This window comes from Columba livia, chromosome 6, assembly GCF_036013475.1.
Source record: "Columba livia isolate bColLiv1 breed racing homer chromosome 6, bColLiv1.pat.W.v2, whole genome shotgun sequence".
NCBI lineage: Eukaryota > Metazoa > Chordata > Aves > Columbiformes > Columbidae > Columba > Columba livia.
The window spans coordinates 8836060-8854095 of NC_088607.1; the positions used below are offsets into that span (position 1 = coordinate 8836060).

The 18036-nt window shown below is 41.6% G+C and overlaps 1 protein-coding gene across 2 annotated transcripts in view; it reads right to left on the bottom strand.

Moving 5' to 3' along the window:
- Positions 1-17015, bottom strand: part of FHIP2A (FHF complex subunit HOOK interacting protein 2A) — a 33405-nt gene extending 16390 nt beyond the window's left edge. Inside the window, exons 1-7 of one of the 2 annotated variants that reach the window (XM_065066939.1) lie at positions 16734-17015; positions 10018-10096; positions 7941-8110; positions 5737-5841; positions 5270-5392; positions 2741-2779; positions 689-982 (exon numbers count right to left, since the gene is read on the bottom strand). In XM_065066939.1, coding sequence (XP_064923011.1) covers positions 689-982; positions 2741-2779; positions 5270-5392; positions 5737-5841; positions 7941-8110; positions 10018-10096; positions 16734-16778 — 855 coding nt within the window. In that variant the 5' untranslated portion in view covers positions 16779-17015. The remainder of the gene's footprint in view (positions 1-688; positions 983-2740; positions 2780-5269; positions 5393-5736; positions 5842-7940; positions 8111-10017; positions 10097-16733) is intronic. The other variant, XM_065066940.1, reaches the window with a different exon arrangement.
- Positions 17016-18036: the final 1021 nt, after the last annotated feature.

Genomic DNA, 18036 nt, shown 5'->3' on the forward strand with positions numbered 1-18036 from the left:
AAACTTAATTCTACTGAATTAAGTAAAACTGCAACCTTCAGGTTGACAGAACTAGTGCTGTAGGTCAGCCTAAGACCAAAATATTAGACGATGTAAACTATCACTTAACAATAATGAGGTACATCATCAGGTTCAGTTTTCTGCTCTCAACAACGCTGTAGTGATTACAGGCTTACCCAACCCTTCTCTGAGTTTTCTGAAAGGACCCGAGTATGAATTCAAGGGTGGAGCTGGGTAAGACATACAGCAGTTGTTTCTAAAAGAAATCAAACCACCCCAGATAGCCCAGTGCCTTTACAAAAAAAGTGGGTTTGGTTAAATCAGTACAATTGAAAACATTTTTTTTAATATTCCCTTGTGGTATATTTAACCTAATAATTGTCCTATGCAGCCTGTCTGGGAAGCATGCAGCATCCTATAAAACTTGCTCAAAAAACACCTATATTATCATCAACAAACTTAATATTAATTTTCTCAAATAGTATTTTTACTATAATCTGAACTGGCAAACAAAATTGCCAATTTACAAAAGCTGCCTGCAACACAAACCTCGTTTTGCTTTTGATAGTTGAAGTACAGTGTGTACATACATGTATATTCACTTCTTCTGCCCACTTAACACAGCACCCGAACTATTTAATTTTATTACATTAAACGGAGAAAAAAAACAAAACACCCAACAACTCACGGGACTTTTAGTGAGGTTTAGTAGAGAATTCACTAAATTATAGTCTTGATTTAGACAAGCAGTGGAGGACTCGGGTGATGATGTGACATTTAGCTCATCCAGACTGAACGAGAGATCATCTGCCTGTTGCAGGAGGTCGTCGTCCTTCTCCATTTGCTCCGCTCCAGCAGCAGCGGGTATTTCTTCAGGCTGAACAGTCTGTCCTGTGTCTGTTGTGAAAGAGTCTTGGCCTTTGAGCATGTCTTCTGTGATCACACCTGCTGATTCCTTGGAAGCCATTGCTTTTAACTTGCTCTGCAAAGCATTGTTGTTGCAATTACACAGTTGAAATTACTGTTTATTCTGAAACATAAATTTACTAAAGGCAAATTTTTGACACCAGCATTTGGAGCAGGTCTCTACAAGGCTGGATGCCATAACCACGTAGAACGTAATGGGTTGTAGGAGTGTAGGGGTTTTTAAACTTAGAATATTTTTTAATCTGCTTGTATTTCTCTTAAGCCTTGTACCATTCTGCTTCAAGTGCCATTTACAAAGAGGTGACATCTTTTTCTGCCCACCAATGAAGGCACATACTCACTTGCTTTGCCTACTATTTGACAGAGGTTTTTCATTTCCATTTCATTCACCTTTAGACTTCAGCACACACTATAAAACTTTCCTTCCTAGGTCAAGGCCTCAAATTCATCTAACATCTGAAACACTATTTCCAGTTGGCGTCATACAACTAAACGCATTCTAAACTTCTTGAGATTTTATCTTCAACAGCAAAGGGAAAAAAAACCCCAACTTTAATGACAGCAGAGTACTCTCAAGCTGTGTTTCTCATTAAGAAGAAACTCCATAGATTAAATGGAGAGAAGATACCAGAATTTAGCATTGGGCACTGAGTACTACAAGAGACCACAAAGAACCTTCTCAGAAGCTACAAAGCATCTCTACTTAGCCTGAAAGAAAGCAACCACCCTGTCTTCCCAAAAACCTGTCTTCACAGAAAAAGACATTTAAATTAGTGCTCTGTGATACCAAGAAGCAGCTCACAGCAAGGCAAGAATTCAGTGTTCTTCTGGCATAAGCACGAGTGAATAATACTTTATTAGGACCATAAATTAGACTTCAGCACAAGATATTTTTTCAAGTGAGTATAGTAGTGAGATAATAAATCCAAATGGTTTCCCTTCTCTATGACAACACCAAAATTATTACAAATATATCTCAAGCATTAATAATTTAAAAGAGTAACCATTTGGGGTTAATGGCGTTTAGTACATACAAACCAGCAGGGACATCACGATCTCAGGCAGCAAACTAGAGAACTGCTGTGAATTCTTGCTTGACTGACGTGCATTCATTGTGGAGAATTTGTACAGAATGTTGCGATACACTCACAGAACCAATTCCCTGGAGAGGCAAGCCACTGGTAAAAGCAGCACACCGCATGCTATAAAGTAAGTATGATTTTTGACAACACTAGAAAAATTACTCCTTCAACATATATATATATCTATTTTTACAGTGTGAAATGCATAATGCTGCCAAGCAACCAGAATGTGTCTGTCTGATACATGCTTGTCTATCCCTAAATCTTTTAAAGTCCTCCAGCATCCTCTCACATATTTTATCAATACACAGGAATATCTGAATCACAACGATGAGCCTTGACCATAAAGCAGAACTGAAGGCTGGAACCGCATTTCACTCCTGGATTATACACTGTTGCTGGCACTACTCCAGTAGCAGGCAGGGTTGCCAAAGAGAAAAGCTACTTTTTTTCAAAAATTAAAAAATACTTTGTTTTACATCAGCCTATTACTTCATGTCTGCACTCTTCTGCCACTCGAAAGGCTGTTGTTTGTTTAGCTAAGGTATCACTGAGAAGACTTAACATATAGAAATGTATAAATGCCTTTAGAAATTAGTCCATAGCTCATTGCTCTTCCGCTGGCAGGTGACACAAAGTGGTCTGTACATTGAACAACACACAGGCAGAGTTTTTGCGTGTATTTAAGCTTCTATCGCCTAATCATGCAATTCTGCAGCTTAGCTGCTCACCTGCCTCCCGTAAAGGTGCAAAACAGGATCCTGAATGACCTAACAGAAAAGGTGACATAAAACACATAGTCAATGCTCTCTAGACTAAGTACTTCTCTAATTGAATTCTGCACCAACAGAGAGCGGACAGCATTAAAATACATTTTTATATTTTCATGATATGTACCTATCAAAGTTTCCAAATCTGTGGTGGATGATGTTGTGTCTAAGCTCAGGCAGATATAAAAGAATTCTGTGAAAAAATGAAGTGCTATCACAGCTAACGAGAATCTCTACTGAATTCATGGTGAGAAATATAAAGCTGGTAATTTGTAGTAATGAAAGTACAAGCAAACAGTAAAACTACTATCCAGGTTATGAAATGTAGGTACAACTTTTTAACAGACACTATATTAGAACTTGTTTAATGTCTCAAGAGCAGAAACACACAGAACCAAGTGTCCCTTTGCATGGAACCAGTTGCAAGGAGAATCCTCCTGTAAGATGGCATGAGATGGGGCAAACGAGTAAGGAAAACCACGAGTTAACAAGTTTAGCATAAAGTAATGACTGAAATAGAGGTGATAAGTCAAACATTCTTATGTATGTTCTTTCTACGCAAAACCAAGGAAAACTCGATCTAAAGAAAAGAATAAATTAAAGCCAAAATAAAATTTGTATACTGATTTTAAAGGTTTAAAAAGTAGAATCCAGTTCCTCCAGTGTTTACTTCCACAACAAAAGTAACTGCTGAAGAGACAGGCCATATAGCCTTATTGGTTATGCAATACAGGTGAAAGATCTTACTAAAATAGAAACAGCACTCTATCAACAAACTATTTGATACAGAATTGATATGAACAAAGGAAATAAAGGGTCTGTACATACTCTGCTTTTTATGTTCATAAAATACTGTAGAAACTGATCAGGAAAAGTCAAAGAAGGAAGCACAACTGGCAGATACAAACAGACTGCTTTGGAGAGACCTATCTGCATTTCAGTGTATAAAGTGCTGGGAGATTTGAGAGACAAATGCCATTTAATTCTGTAAATTTACCATTTCATGCATTTGAAGGTCAAAAACAACAACAGCACCTCGAAGAGGCATACACATGAACAACCAGAATATTCTGTTCTAATATAGGAGAACTCTGCACCCCAAATACCTTATCTGGAAACAACTATCAGATGTTGTGAAGACGTGTGCCTTAGGCTATGACATTTAAAGTAATGTTGTGAAGGAAACAGGAGCTACAAGAAATGTTCTTCAGCTTGCCTGAACTCTATCACCAGCATTTTGTGAAACTAGAGATCTCTTTAAAATTTGGAATCATGTTTTTCCATGTCTGATTTTTAATACTCTAATCTTGCTATTTTGGGGAAGAACACTGATGTCTAACAAAACAACTGAGGTTCTTTTATGATTGAGGTTCTCAGGTTGGACTTCAAGGGCATTATTTGAGTATAAGAGTAATTCAGAGGGTTCTTTTCAAGCCATACAACTTACAAAAATGACAGTGAAAGTAATCCTGGTTTGGACTTCTCCCATACTCTGAGTGTAAAATACCTAGCAGTTTGCTTCGGAGTGCTTCTCATGTTCGAACACTAACTTTTCAATCCTTACACCATTTCTACTGCTTGTACAACTACAGTGGATACAATGGCAATCAGGGTGCTATTTAATTAAGGTAAAAATAAACTCAAGATGGATTCTTTACCTTATAAGTGATATCCATATACTCAGTGGAAAATAATGTATCTTTGTGGTTTAGCAGCCTCTGCTGTTACAGATCTTGTTTGTGGAAAGCTTTTAAAATATTCCTGGAGGACACTGTAGCTACATCTTTTCACCATAGGAAACATCAAAGTGGGAGCAGGAGGCTTTTCTAAATGGACTTTTATAAATTAAACTTCTATACGCTCCTTCTACATGGGAACAGAAAGTCAGTCTAGAAATTATTTCTCCTCCCACTCTGATTTCATCAATGTCACATATTAAGTTCAAAGAGGGAGTAAAGATTTTTGGCTTTCTTACAGCCAGTAAATAATGTCATGTTGTAGATTGTGAGCTGGCACTGCAGCTACACCATATGCGCCGCTGCCAAATAAGGGCCCAATCCTGCAGAACACTTTGCAACTTGCAAGGTTCCAATGCCTCATGCAATATGTCCCTTAGTCTTTATTGGGCTGAATACAAAATAACATCAGAAATCCAAAGTCTCCCTTACCCAATGCTCTACACTACGATTCATACGCCTACTCTAAAAGGCCTTTCACTACAAAGGACAAGGATGTCAGGCAGGTATATTTGTGAGCTCTGAATGAAATTCTAGTAAAAATAACCAGATGTATCAAGTCTCTGGAAGAAAAACAAACAAACCGAAACAAACAGACCCCCCCCCACCCAACCAAACACCCCCCACACACCTGTTTTCTAATATTGCAGAAAAAACTCACAGAGTGAATGAAAACTAAGTTATGAAGCACAAGGTGATACCACCATTGTCTGTGACACTGTAAATACACCTGGAAGTGACTGATTAGATTTACCTCAAGGAAGAAGTTGACCAGGTATGGATCCTGTTTCAGCTTTGCACATACTATACACAGAAACTGAATTTCTTCATTTTCTGTTGGTGTTGCCAGGACTTCACCACACAGTCTGATTAATTTCTGTCACATAAAGAAAAGTGAACAATTAGAGAGCAAGTTATAGCTTTTTCTGGGAATGACAGACTGAATTATTTTTCTGTGTATATCCTACAAAGATTTATGATCATTGGCTTGAACATTTGCTCTAGATTTCAATTGCTATGAACAAGATTTCTTTATTACTTATGACTTGCATTGCAGGGGCAATTCAAGGCTTTAATCGTCAATATGTTAAAACTGATACTGCACTCGAGCAGTTTCTTTAACTCACTTGACAATGGAAGAATTAAAGATACTATTAGATACGGCAGAATAAGAGAAACCTGTCATGCAAAAACATAGTTTACTTAAAATTTGAACAGTACCTGCACTGGTCTATGCACATTTATGTGGGGAAGAAGAGGTTGCCGTATTCTTCCAAGAAGTTTTGTATAAAAAGCCAAAACTTGCTGTTTCATTCCTGGAGGACACTGAAACAAAACCAGATTAACAATAACAAAAATACAAGAGAATCATAGATGCAAATTTGTCACTCAAAATGGCTAAAGAAACAGCAATAATTTATCTGAAAGTATTTTTTTAAATATCATCATCTGTTAACATATTCCTTTTATCAATATGGACAGAAATCAACAACAAAAAAGTGGCATCTGATTACTGTTTTCTTTTTCAGATTATTCATACTTTCAGTTAATTGCTCTAGTGCAGACTTCTACTGGTCTTTCCAGGAAATATTCCCTATCAATACAGTGCTAAGGGGAAATCAACTGAATTAAATGGCTACAGATCAGCTGTCTTTTGCAGCACTGTGCCACAATATCCGGCAATTCAGCGAGTCAGCACGTGCAAATATACAATGATAAACTATAAACATCTTAATGTCTACAAAAGCTTTTTAAATTCATGTGCAATTAACCTTAACAGATCAAGTGTTTATAAATGCACAGATGTTCCAGGACAAGAGAAAGCTGTTGTTTTCCCTGAGATTCAGCAGAATATAAATCATAAATAAACCATATTCTACTGTCCCTCATGCATATCACATGAAAGTACTTCTTTATCTCCATGAGATCTGATGGCTCATGGTCCTTTATGTACCTTTGTTTCTAGCTAAATCCCTCCTGACTCTAATGTGTTCTGCCATGTTAAAAAATGCTGTTATTCCATAGGTTAATTTTAAACCACATCATTTCTCTCATCTGGTTCACTGCACAGGTGAATGGAGCATGGGTGGCAAGAGCCAGCAATGGCAGCTGCCTGACCTGGTTCTCCTTCCAAGGTAATTATCCTTAGATTGTTCACCCCTAATTGTCACTCAGTTGTCAAGCAATCCATTGAAAAGAACGGCCAACTGTGTACCATCAGGGTGCACCTACAATCATGTAGTAAGTCTAAGTGGTTGCTGTGAAAGGATATTATTCATTTTGCAACAGATCTTTGCAACATCTTGCAAGCACTGAACTGTGTGTTTACTTCAGATGTATCAACTCACAAGCGGTAAAGGATAAAGACAGGCTGTACAAGGATTGGTTGTGCAGGCGTATTTGCATGAGTGCAAAATGACTTCTCTCAACTCTTAGAAACACATTACTAATTACCCACTTCACATATGTCACCATTTCATCTCAGTTCCTTGGCAAAGTTTATAGATTATTGAAGGAGCTGTATTTCTGAGCAAGTATTTTCAATTCATCAGGTATCTCAGCCTGATCGTAGGACAGCTGGTAGAGCAACAGAAATCGTAGAGCTTGCATCCTTCCAGAGCAAGGAACAATCCAGTCTCAGACAGCTAGTACCCTGCATTGTCTACATATGTAAAATCCAGCAGATTAAAAACTCACAACCTGTAAAAGACTGACTGAGAATCAAACAACAGAGAGCTCCATTTATACTTGGAACAGAATATACCATGATTTCTAACTGCATCTGTATCATGATACAAAAAGTTCTGGCACAAGGGCTGCCAAGCTATTTCACCCCATGATCCCACCAGCCCCACACATTTGAGCTCTTAAGTTTGCCAAGACACCAACAAGAATGCACCAAGACTACAAAGCTAATTTCCCATGTACCACAAAGCAGACCTGAGAAGAACCAGACAACACTGCCAAGGGCTGCACTCGTACCAAAAACTCAGCTGTGAAAGCTGTCTGGGGGTCAGCTTACATTAATGTTTTCTGACATAGAAGTCTTTCAGAGCAGCAACTCATCACATTTAGAAAAATTAAACAAAATTAGTATTTAATACACCACTTTCCACCCAAGAATCTCCCAACACTGAACAAATGACAGGGAGGGACTGTCTTGTAGAAGCCAGAAAAATTCTCGACTAAAAGAGATGTTTCATCTCCTTCTGGCTTCACAGTCAATATTAACAATGGTGAGTAATGAATCTCAGAGCTCTGCCTTAGCATCTCTGGTTGTCTCACTCTTGTAATAGTGTCAGTAACATAAGCAAACAGCTCTTTGCTAGAGTTCAGTGTCCCACACTACCACCTACTGTAGAACTTCAGTCCCTATTACAATCGAGAGCCGACACAAAAGATAATCTCTGCTGAGAAGTACGTACATCAGCTTTTCCTAGTGTGTAGAGTGTCTCCAAAATCTTGTGATGTAGCAAATATTCCATACATGGTCCTGTTTCTCCTGATTCCCTCTCATTTTCTTCTTGAACTAGAATATCCAACATTTGTTCCAGGTGAGAAGGAATGTTGGTATCAGTCACAGGAGCTTTGTCATCTAAATAGAAGAGACGAGCAATTAAGAATGATTAAAATATTGTCCTCTCTTTTCTTAAGTTCAGTTCCAAATTTAAGATTCAAAACCACGACCACTCATTTAAAGAATCTTTTATATAGTACGTCAGTTTTTCAACATGTCTTAAATCAAATTTTCACAGGACAGTATCTGGAAACGTAAACGGGAATATGCAGCAGGTAGATATTTAACCTTGCAATGGGGAAAAGGTGAAATGCCAAATTTCAAAACATGCGTTAATTACACAGTCAAAAAGGAAAACTTTTAAAGCCAGAAACCAAGTTTAGGGAGAGAAACGTTCAATTCCCGATTTTCCGGCTAGTATCCACCCTGTCCTGATAACTTCCTCTTACTCCTCACATGGAAATTCTGAAATCTATAAACAGCCTCTAACATCAGCTCCATTTGCAGCTGAGCAGTTCCTCTACAAACTAGATAATAAATAGCTTTTCTAATGTTAACAACAAAGAAAACCCAAACTCTATGCTGCTTATTCTTCAAAAGTTTATATATTTGTCTTTTATACTTTCTGCATTAAGATAGCATTCTGTCAAACGTGATGCAGGAAAGGGTAATACTCTGATTTCATTACACCAAAGTGGTGGAACTGTCATGGATTTATGCCAGTGGCAGTGGGAGCTGGCACTAACATGTTGTAGTGCACGTCCTCACATGGAGATTTTCCATTTTAGTTTTTTCAGCAACATGCTACTTGAAATATAGCCCACTAGGGAAATGGTTACTACTTCTTATGCAATAACCTAAAAATAACTGTCACTTGCATGCAAATGGCAACAAGATCACAAAGGAAAACTGCCATGTCAGAGTGATTTTGATCTCTACCACAACCTTCAGTTAGCCTGGAGTGTTTTGCTTGAGTTTCCTGGGCATAATTCTGCTCCCACTGCAGAGGACAGAAGTACATCCACTGGGTGGAAACGTATGTTCCACCAGGCTTTTGAAAGTCTGGGGGAGAGGTCAGCTTTTATTCCGCACCACATAATCGCAGGTATCGGTTTTCTCCTACCACGCTGTCATTTCTACCTTGGGAAACATCACATAGCGTTCCGAAAGATGGGTGTTTAGAACCAAGGGTCGGGTTTCAGCTTCTGGGAGTAAATATTGATCTAAACAAGATCACCAGGCCCAGACACAAATACAGACTCAATAGTTATGCTAGCAGAAATGCAGAACTTGAGGAAACCATGGTAACATTCACTTTTAAAACTTAATAGTTTAATAACTAGGACTAAGAATTAAAAATCTAAATGTTGTGTAACTGTTGTAGGAAACCATGGAAAAGTTTAAGAAAAAGCAACTAAAGCCATATTTCATCAGAATAGCAAAGTAAAGGCTGGATAAGTTTTAACAAAACGTATTCTAAACCTTCTCATCAATTCACTTTTCAGAGCTATGTTATCAAAATATCTTTCATGGCAACAAGACACTAAAGAAAATACACCTAACACTGAGCACACAGAGTTCAGATGGTCTGGTAAAATCCATGACCACAAAATAACTTTTGTTAAAATCTTGGAAAGAAGAAGAAAATCCCTGATGCAAAACAATAAAAAGGTCAACCGCATAAACTACATTTCTGTAGTTGTCTGTTCAGATTAAATGGAATATGTGAAGACAGAAATTGGGTCAGATGTGAAAAGGTACAATTCTCTACATGGTCCTCAGAAAAGACCTTCCCTCAATCATTTTTTTCAACCTACTTTTTAAGGGTACACAATATTTTTAATTACTATTAATTACTGTTGGCATTTTGAGAAAAGACACGACTCACTTTAGTATTCCTTAATCTTTACTTTTTAACAATACTGAAATTGGGAACTCTAGTTTTCACAATAAAGAGACAAAACCAGAATGTTTTCTTCTTTTACCTGATGTCTCTATGTAGTAATGAGTGATTGCTTTCCAGTGGTAAACAAAATCTTCTTGTAATGGAAGGGAAGGTGCCAGCTATAGGGAAAAAAAGTAACCAACGAAAACCAGTTAGGAATGAAATAAGCACATTTCCTTAGAGATTAAATTGAATTTTATTTTATACTTGGAAGTAAACCACTGCAGACTAGTGCTACAATTCTTACTCTATGCTCTTTTACCTTTAACAAGGACAACATACATTATTCATGGCAAAAGCCCCATGTCATGTAGCCTAGACTGTGAACATCAGTAATAATCTCTGTGATGTCTCTATGATCAGACAATCTATTTGAAGCAACAAAAGCAATCGCTCATACAGCAAAGCAACAATAGAAACGTAGGTTAGAATTGTTTAGCTCTCAGTTTTGTCCTGTCGAAAAAAACATGTTCTTTTATATTTGCTCTTGGAGCCATCATCCCTTCCTGTACACTCGGTTCTCCTCTCTCCCTCTGCTCCCTCAAAAACACTGAACAGCTGCTTCATATAGTTTTTGCCATGCCTTTTACTCCTGTTAACCACAACTTTTAAAAGAACTTTCTTTCTTCTTTTTTTGCACATCAGGTTCAGAACCTACAGATACCACATTCTGAATTCCTCTAGTGTCTCCTCATAGGACCTAAAAAGCGTTGAGTTGCCTCAGCTCTTGTACAAACAGAAGCACATAGTTCAGACATCTGTATAATCTTCACTGGGTACTGCTGGTCTCCACAAAAGCCTTGGAAGTTCTCCATATCAGCCTTTTATTTTACTTTAATTTAATGACAATAAAATTTATCTTGGCAAAGACATAAAGCTGAGTATGAACAGAGTGCCCTGCTGTGACAAGAAAGTGGAATGCTAATTGTTAACAACCCTTTGCATATAGAACTTTGAAATGTAAGGCTTTAAAAAGGTAGTGATAAGTATCTACACCTGCATCCTGTGTGGAAATGTGTCCTTACAAACAGCAAGGAGGAAATCAAGCTGACAGTGCTCATCCATTCCCTGACAGTCTGTGGGCTCATTAAGTCTTCCATATTTCCAGGGCTGGGCACTGAGAGCAGCACTTCAGCTACCACAGAAGAAATATCAGGACACCGCACACTGGACAAAACTAGTTTATTTTACTAAGTTATTGAAATTCAGAAGAAAACCTGAACAAACTGAAGACTGAGCGCATGATATTTTGTATCATGCTCCATATATCACACTTGCTGCTGTAGATGTGTATTTCAAGCAATGTAATGACCATTTTGCATCTTTCTGTAATAAAACTATACCTAAAACTCAATGCGGGCTGATGAATGGCACAGAGATCACTTTTGAGGAATACCAGGTCTTTTAGACCACTCTACTTCCAAAGTAATACATAATAGATAACATTAAAGATTTATCCTTGACTGATGTGATTTTCCTCTCTGCTGCTTCTAGCCTCATGTGCCTCGAGATGAATTTAGTGCCTCTGAGCAGTGCCAGGAAAAGGATTTCACTTCTCAGCACTGTCAATAATTTATCCACCGTGGAGAGAACTGTGCATACAGACATTCTCCCTCCCAACAAACGCCTCCAGGGACTCCTCTCAGAGGCGAAAAGGTAACTCAGGGACAGGTCCTGCCATTTTTAATTAAAATATTCAGTGATTTCAGAGTCTTCTCTGTCAAGGACTGCAAGACAGAGTTACCAAACAGAGATACCATTAGTGTACGCGTGCACCTGTGCTTGTGTGTACATGTTCACCTACTGGGAACATTCAGTCGACCTTGACACCAATTGGACCTGGTGATACAGAGCTGTGGCAGCTTCGCCTACATTGAGCTACCGGACTAAACAACTCCTAATGACAGAAAAATTGTATTTCTTTACTTGTTCAGTTAAAGTATTGCCACCCCCAAATTCCTCTTCCCACTGCAGATGCACCTAGATGGAGATCTGCTTTTTACAGCACAGCTATTGTCAGGAATATTTAACAGAGATGTAACTCCAGCAATGATATGTATCATTTTGAGAGAGGAATCCTACTGGCACAAAAAAAAACCCAATCCTCTTAACTGAGTTAGTTATTCAGACACAAAATCAAGGTACAAACCAAGACTAAGGTACCAGCTTACACACAAACAAAGCCCAGCACTGGAAAGTATTAGAAAAATGTAAGGTCCCGAACACTTGGTTGACATGCTTTAACCCTACTAGGACAGGTAATTCTAGGGTGAAGTTGTAGTTTCTATTTTAGGATGAATTATTAGCTACCAGCTGAAACGAAATATGTCACAGTTGCCAAGCTGAATAATCACTCTTTTTTAAAAGTGCACATAAATTGTGAAGACCATTAATTCCTGCTATTTGTCTAATTTGAAGGAATTACCTTGAAAGTGCGGTTATTTCTCACAGCTCTATTAATTCATTTTGATGTAATTATGCATGTTCTTACTAATTTTGAACTATCAGTTCCTAATCTCAAAGTGAAGTTTTCCTCCTTTGGGGAAAAAAAAACAACATCTTAAAGACCACAGCGTAGGTGTTGGTATATCAAATAGCCAAAACTCACTGAACACTCCTAAAAACCAGCCCATTTGAGCAGAAATTGATTAGCTCTTCCATCTGGTCCCCAACTCCAGCAGTCCAGCTCCTGGGACTGAGCGAGTGTTCTCACTTACGAGCTAAATTTAACACATGCTGCCTTATCATTCTGGTGACAATACGTTACTAATGATCAAACCCAGAAAAAGTGCTGTTCTCAGGAGAACTATCGATCTTTGACCAGAACTACAGTCTGCTCATTGCAAAATACAATTCCACGTAGTTTTCAGAAGTATATAGAATTTGTGTTTAGGCAGGAAATAATTTCAAGAGCAAAGAAACCTATAAATATTCAGTATTTAACAGCAATTCCTTGTGCATTTAAAAATTATTGTCCTATTTTTCACATATGCTTTTCAGAAGTGCAATTCACTACAAAAAGAATGGAAACAACCCAAGCTGTTGATAGCCTGCAATATCTTTTGGACTAGTCCATAAAGTAAAGAAAACACTGTATAAAAGAATAACAGGTACTGTCTGGTCAGAAAAAGAAAGCAGAAATGAAGAAGTCCATACACAGTCCCCTGACTAAAACAAGGAAAACTGCAGCAGTCGCTTGATTTTTTTCTTCAGTCCTACTACTTTACTAGTGTGAAGGTTTGCCCCAAGGGAAACTCTGAAATAAGACTAATGCTTGAACGTTTACGTTATTTCTTCAGCTGGGGAATGAACAGAGTTTATAATGGTCACTGCTTTCAAGTATAAAATTAAGACTGCACATGCTTGCAAGCCATGTATTAAATTTTGCCATCGTAATTTGTTAATAGCAGCACAATATCAAAGCAATCGGTAATGGGAGGTCACTACATCTAGTAAAGTGGTTTCAAGGAGAATAAATCTTGTTCTGAGCAGTTATGCAGTTAATGATTTTGGACTAGAACCTGTAGCAAGTGACTCAGTTTCTTTCAAAGCTCAGCTTTGCCTCAAAGCATGAACAGAAAAGAAACTACATATGAGCATTTTAAGGTACCAGTGTAAGAGATACAGTGGAATAACAGGTTGGTAGAGAGGGGTCCCAAAAACGTGCAACAGACACCAAAATCTAAATTCACTCCCAGATACTGAGAGAGTGACAGAATAATCTTGTTTGACAGCAAATTGCAAAATTCAAAACAAAAACAATCATATTTTTCCTGCTCAAGGTAGACGGCTCAAAAACATCCTTTTGAGTTCACTGTTAAGATGAAACATCTCCTGACAGCCCAAATCAAACACAAACAGAAGTCCTTTGAAGACTGAGTGACCACTTTACAGACAAGCTATTTTGTCTAGGGAAATATGAGTGAAGAGCACAAGATAAGAGAAAAAAAGAAGTCTAACTTGCTGCTTTGTTATTGTGCACTACATTTGGTACATTCCTGAGAATGTGGCACTCCTGGAATACATCTGGGATAAAAGTATATCAGAAATGCATAGCAAAAAGCAAACATCTTGGAGACAAGCTGTATATAAACTGTCACAGATTCATTAAGATTAAGCTCATAAAATACTCCCATGTGTATTAGACCATCAACCTTTGGAACTCCTTGTCATAGTTCAGAGAGGTGGCATATTGAGGGGAAGATAATGATTATCTAGTAACACTGGAACTATTATTATTTAAAAACATCTCTCAGTCTGCAGGCCCAGAGGCCCTGAGGCAGGACAGGAACATTTTTGTAAGTGACAGGCAGGAGAAAGGAGAGGGGAGAAGGGATATCCAACCATCCTGGTTTGAAGTCATTCTCCCAGTGAAAGCCAAGCCTAGGCACTTGGAGTGTATTTAAGTGTCCAGCTCAGCTGAAACCTGTTCAGCTGCAGCTGAATTCCTCTGGGATGTAGAAACCTAAAATCTTTGAGAATTTGTATCTTAGTTACCAGTTATGTTGTTAATATTGAGGGCTGAAACAGGGTCCACTTGAGGCTGCATGAGCTATACTTGCTCCACTCCAAAATCTCTAGGTTCTGAAAACAGCAGGCAATATCATGATGGACTTCTCTAATATTTATGATTTACACCAATTTTCAGATTTACGCCATCATTTTCAGAGTAGAAATGCTAAACAGCCCGCATACTTCAGTTAAAGAGAGAATGAAACAATGATCTGAAGTCACATACAGCCCCCAAACTGGTCAAAAGTTTCTATTTCTCAGTTCTGTGCCTGAGTTACTAGGTCAAACTTCGCAGCTGAAGTAAGAAACATTCTTAACATCCTCTTGCTTTTGTGATTCCATGCTTCTTTCCTAGCATGTGGTGCTTGGTATTTGTCACAACCCTGCAAATGCAATTTAGTGCAGTATTTATTATAAGCAGATCCATCACAGTGGTGTTAGCAGGATGAGGCAATTCTAAAAGGGACACCAGAGTTGAACAAGGATATACAGCATATTGTTTGACAGCTGTCACTTGCAGTGATGTTATCAAACTCTATTTCTCTTTGAGTGTTTTTTATCACCATTCTTATTAAAGATCATCTAGTTCCTACTAGCTCTACTCTTCCCCTTTTTCATTCAACTCATTCTCATTCATTTTTCCAAGTTTTTTATGGATCTCAAATAAATGAAGGGTTTGTTGGGTTTCTTTGTTTTGTTTTGTACACATCACTAATCCAAATGTTCTTCTAGGAATAACTTTTATTAGCCATCTTGGATCGGTAAGCCTGAAAGAATAACTTCTCCTTCACTCCTGCATCTCTTAGTCATCCACTCTTATTCAAAAATGTGGCACATCTCACTATAATAAGATTTCTTTAGTTAGGCAGCCACTAATTTGTTTCTCCTCCAGGGAAAGCACTGTCTATTGAAGGCATTCATACGTGGTCATAGTGAGTTTTCAAGTAAGTCATTTCACCATTACTTAAAACATTTATTTCCAATTGCCACTCTACCACTAAGAGAGGAAACTAGGAACCTGCAATTAATTAATACATGCTTAACTTTAAACCCTGAACAGTCCCGCTGAAGACTGCAGAACCACAGGCAGAAATAAAGTCAAGTGTATCCTCAAGTATATGCAGCATCAAAGCACACATTGACGCACAAAGGGTGCCCCTCACATGAGGTAGGATTTGCCATGCAGGCTCTTTTTTCAACTATTTGAACCGTTTCCCTTCAACACTTTGCGCCTTCCCTGCCAGCAGTATTCCACAACCAGTTTTTAGCACCTAACCAAAGATACGCCTCTTCTAACTCAGTCTCACAGGCGCCCTGGCTTACTGAGAAAGGTGCTGAATGCCCAGACATTACCACCAGGACCCACCTCACCGAAAAGCAAACAAAAATAAATCGCGTAGACGGTAAACGGGCAATAAATAAGCAGGCAGCTGGACGCGGCCTACAGAGATGGCAGCAGCGTCAGAACCAAGCCCTGGTGCTTCCCTGTCCCCAGGGCAGCCCTGGGCTCAGAAGCGTGAGGCTGTGTGATGAAACCTGACCGAACATACACAACCCCAGGTCCTCTCGGCTTCCCCTTCCACCCCACCCAAATAAAAAAAATAAAAAAAGAAACCGGGATGAAAACATGGGTTTGGAAGAGACCAAACCACACAAAAGCACCAGAGACAGCGACTGCCATTGTCTGCTGCCCACGACAAGAAGAAAATCGCCATTAGTCTGCTGAATTCACCCCCCTTTTCAGTAGCCGTGCAGAAGGCGCCCGGCACGGCCGGGCCAGGGCCGCCCTCAGGCCCCGCGCAGCCTCCGGGCCTGCTTGGAAGAGCTTTGCCGGGACAGCCCCGGGCTGCTCCCGCGGGCCGGCCGCAGAGCCCCGGCTGCAGCCGCTCCCTCCCTCCCGGCAGCCCCGGCCCGCGCTGGGGCAACTCGCTCCCTTGGCGGGCACCGCTCGGGGCCGCCGCTGGCCGCGGCCTGTGCGGGCAGCTCGGCCTCCGCCTCCCTTCCCCGCGGCACGGGAGAGCCGGGATCGGCGGGGCCGCGGCTGCCGGCGGATACGCCACTCGGCAAGGCCCCTGGCTCCGGCAGCGAGCCCCGGGGGAGGCGGCAGGCCCGGGGCACCGCGCTTAGGGACCGGGCCGGGCCGGGCCGCCCGCTCCGCGCCCCTGCTCCCCGCGGGGCCCGCTCGGCGGCTGGGCCCGGCTCGCATCCCCGGCGCGGCGTAGCCGGGCCCGCCGGCGGCCTTACCGCCTCCACGGCGTGCTGCAGGATGGAGGTGAACTTGGAGAACATCCTGTCCCGCGACTGCAGCAGCCGCTGCCGGGAGGACCGCGAGAGCTCCTCGATCCGCCGCCGCCGCTCCAGGGTGAGGGCTGCATGCGGGGGCCTGGCCGCGGGGATCGGGCGGGCGGGCGGCCGCCGGCTCTGCCTCTCGCTCGCCGGCGGACACCGTGGCACTGACTCCGCCGGGCTGCGGCGCCGGCTGCCGAGGCTCCGGGTGTCCGCCCCGCCGCGGCCTGCAGGGGCCGCCACCCTCCGTACGCACCCACCTCCCCGCGGGGAGGTCCCGGCCCCGCCCGCCCTAATCTGCCCGGCGCCGCCTGGCCCGGGGCCCGGGTCCTGGGAAGCCTGGAACGCTGTCCTCCCGCCCGGGCGGTGACGCCGCTCATCGTGCCCCCGGCATTGCCGATCGCACCGGGCCGCTTGTGCCGGGCCTGCCCAGAGCAGGGACCCTGTGCCGGATCCCCAGCGTGGGGCGCAGCCGGGCTGCCCCAAGCCACCCCCCGGCTCTGCGGGCAACTCCCGGGAAGGGGCGCCCAGCGCTGCGGGGTCAGGCTCCGGCCGGGGGCTGTGTGTCTGCACAGGCCGCACGGGCGGGTGGGGAGCGGGCCCGGCGGGGGTGCCCGAAATGCCTGTCTGGCTGCTTGCTGGGACACTTGGGGTGTGTCACCGTCTGCAGGGACTGCGCGGTCCTCAGGGACACGTTGACATACCTGGCTTTACAGAGCAGTGATAAGTGCGGTGAACTCAGAATGTTGCTGCTGGCCTGGTCCTGGCTGTGTCCCTGGGGCTCCCAGGGAACCGCAGCGTGACAGGGCTTGTGGCCGTGCATATGTTACCTGTTCCACTGCTGGTTCTTCCCCCAGAACTTTGAAAGAAAACTAAGGGGGATTTACTTCACCTCAAAGCCACGTACCTAAGAGAAAAAAATCATCCCTGCCAATTTTTCCATGCTGCAGGGAAAGCAGAGGGGAGGTGGGCTGAGCAGAGGTTGAGGATGTGGCTCCTGGGCGCTGTGATGTTTTAGAAACAGCTGCCATTCATGGGACAGTGTTTGGGCGCTGTGCAAATGGATGTTGGGGAACAGGATTGATTCGGCACTGGGGGAGCAGAGTGAAACGTTGAGGATGTGACAGAGCAGTATGGGGAAGGGAAAAGGATCTGTTGTACTTAATGGAGAAAAACTTTGTAATCAATTTTTGGAGATGAATGAACATCTGGAAGCAAGGAGAGACACACGAATCAAAAGACAGGACAAAGCTACCACTTA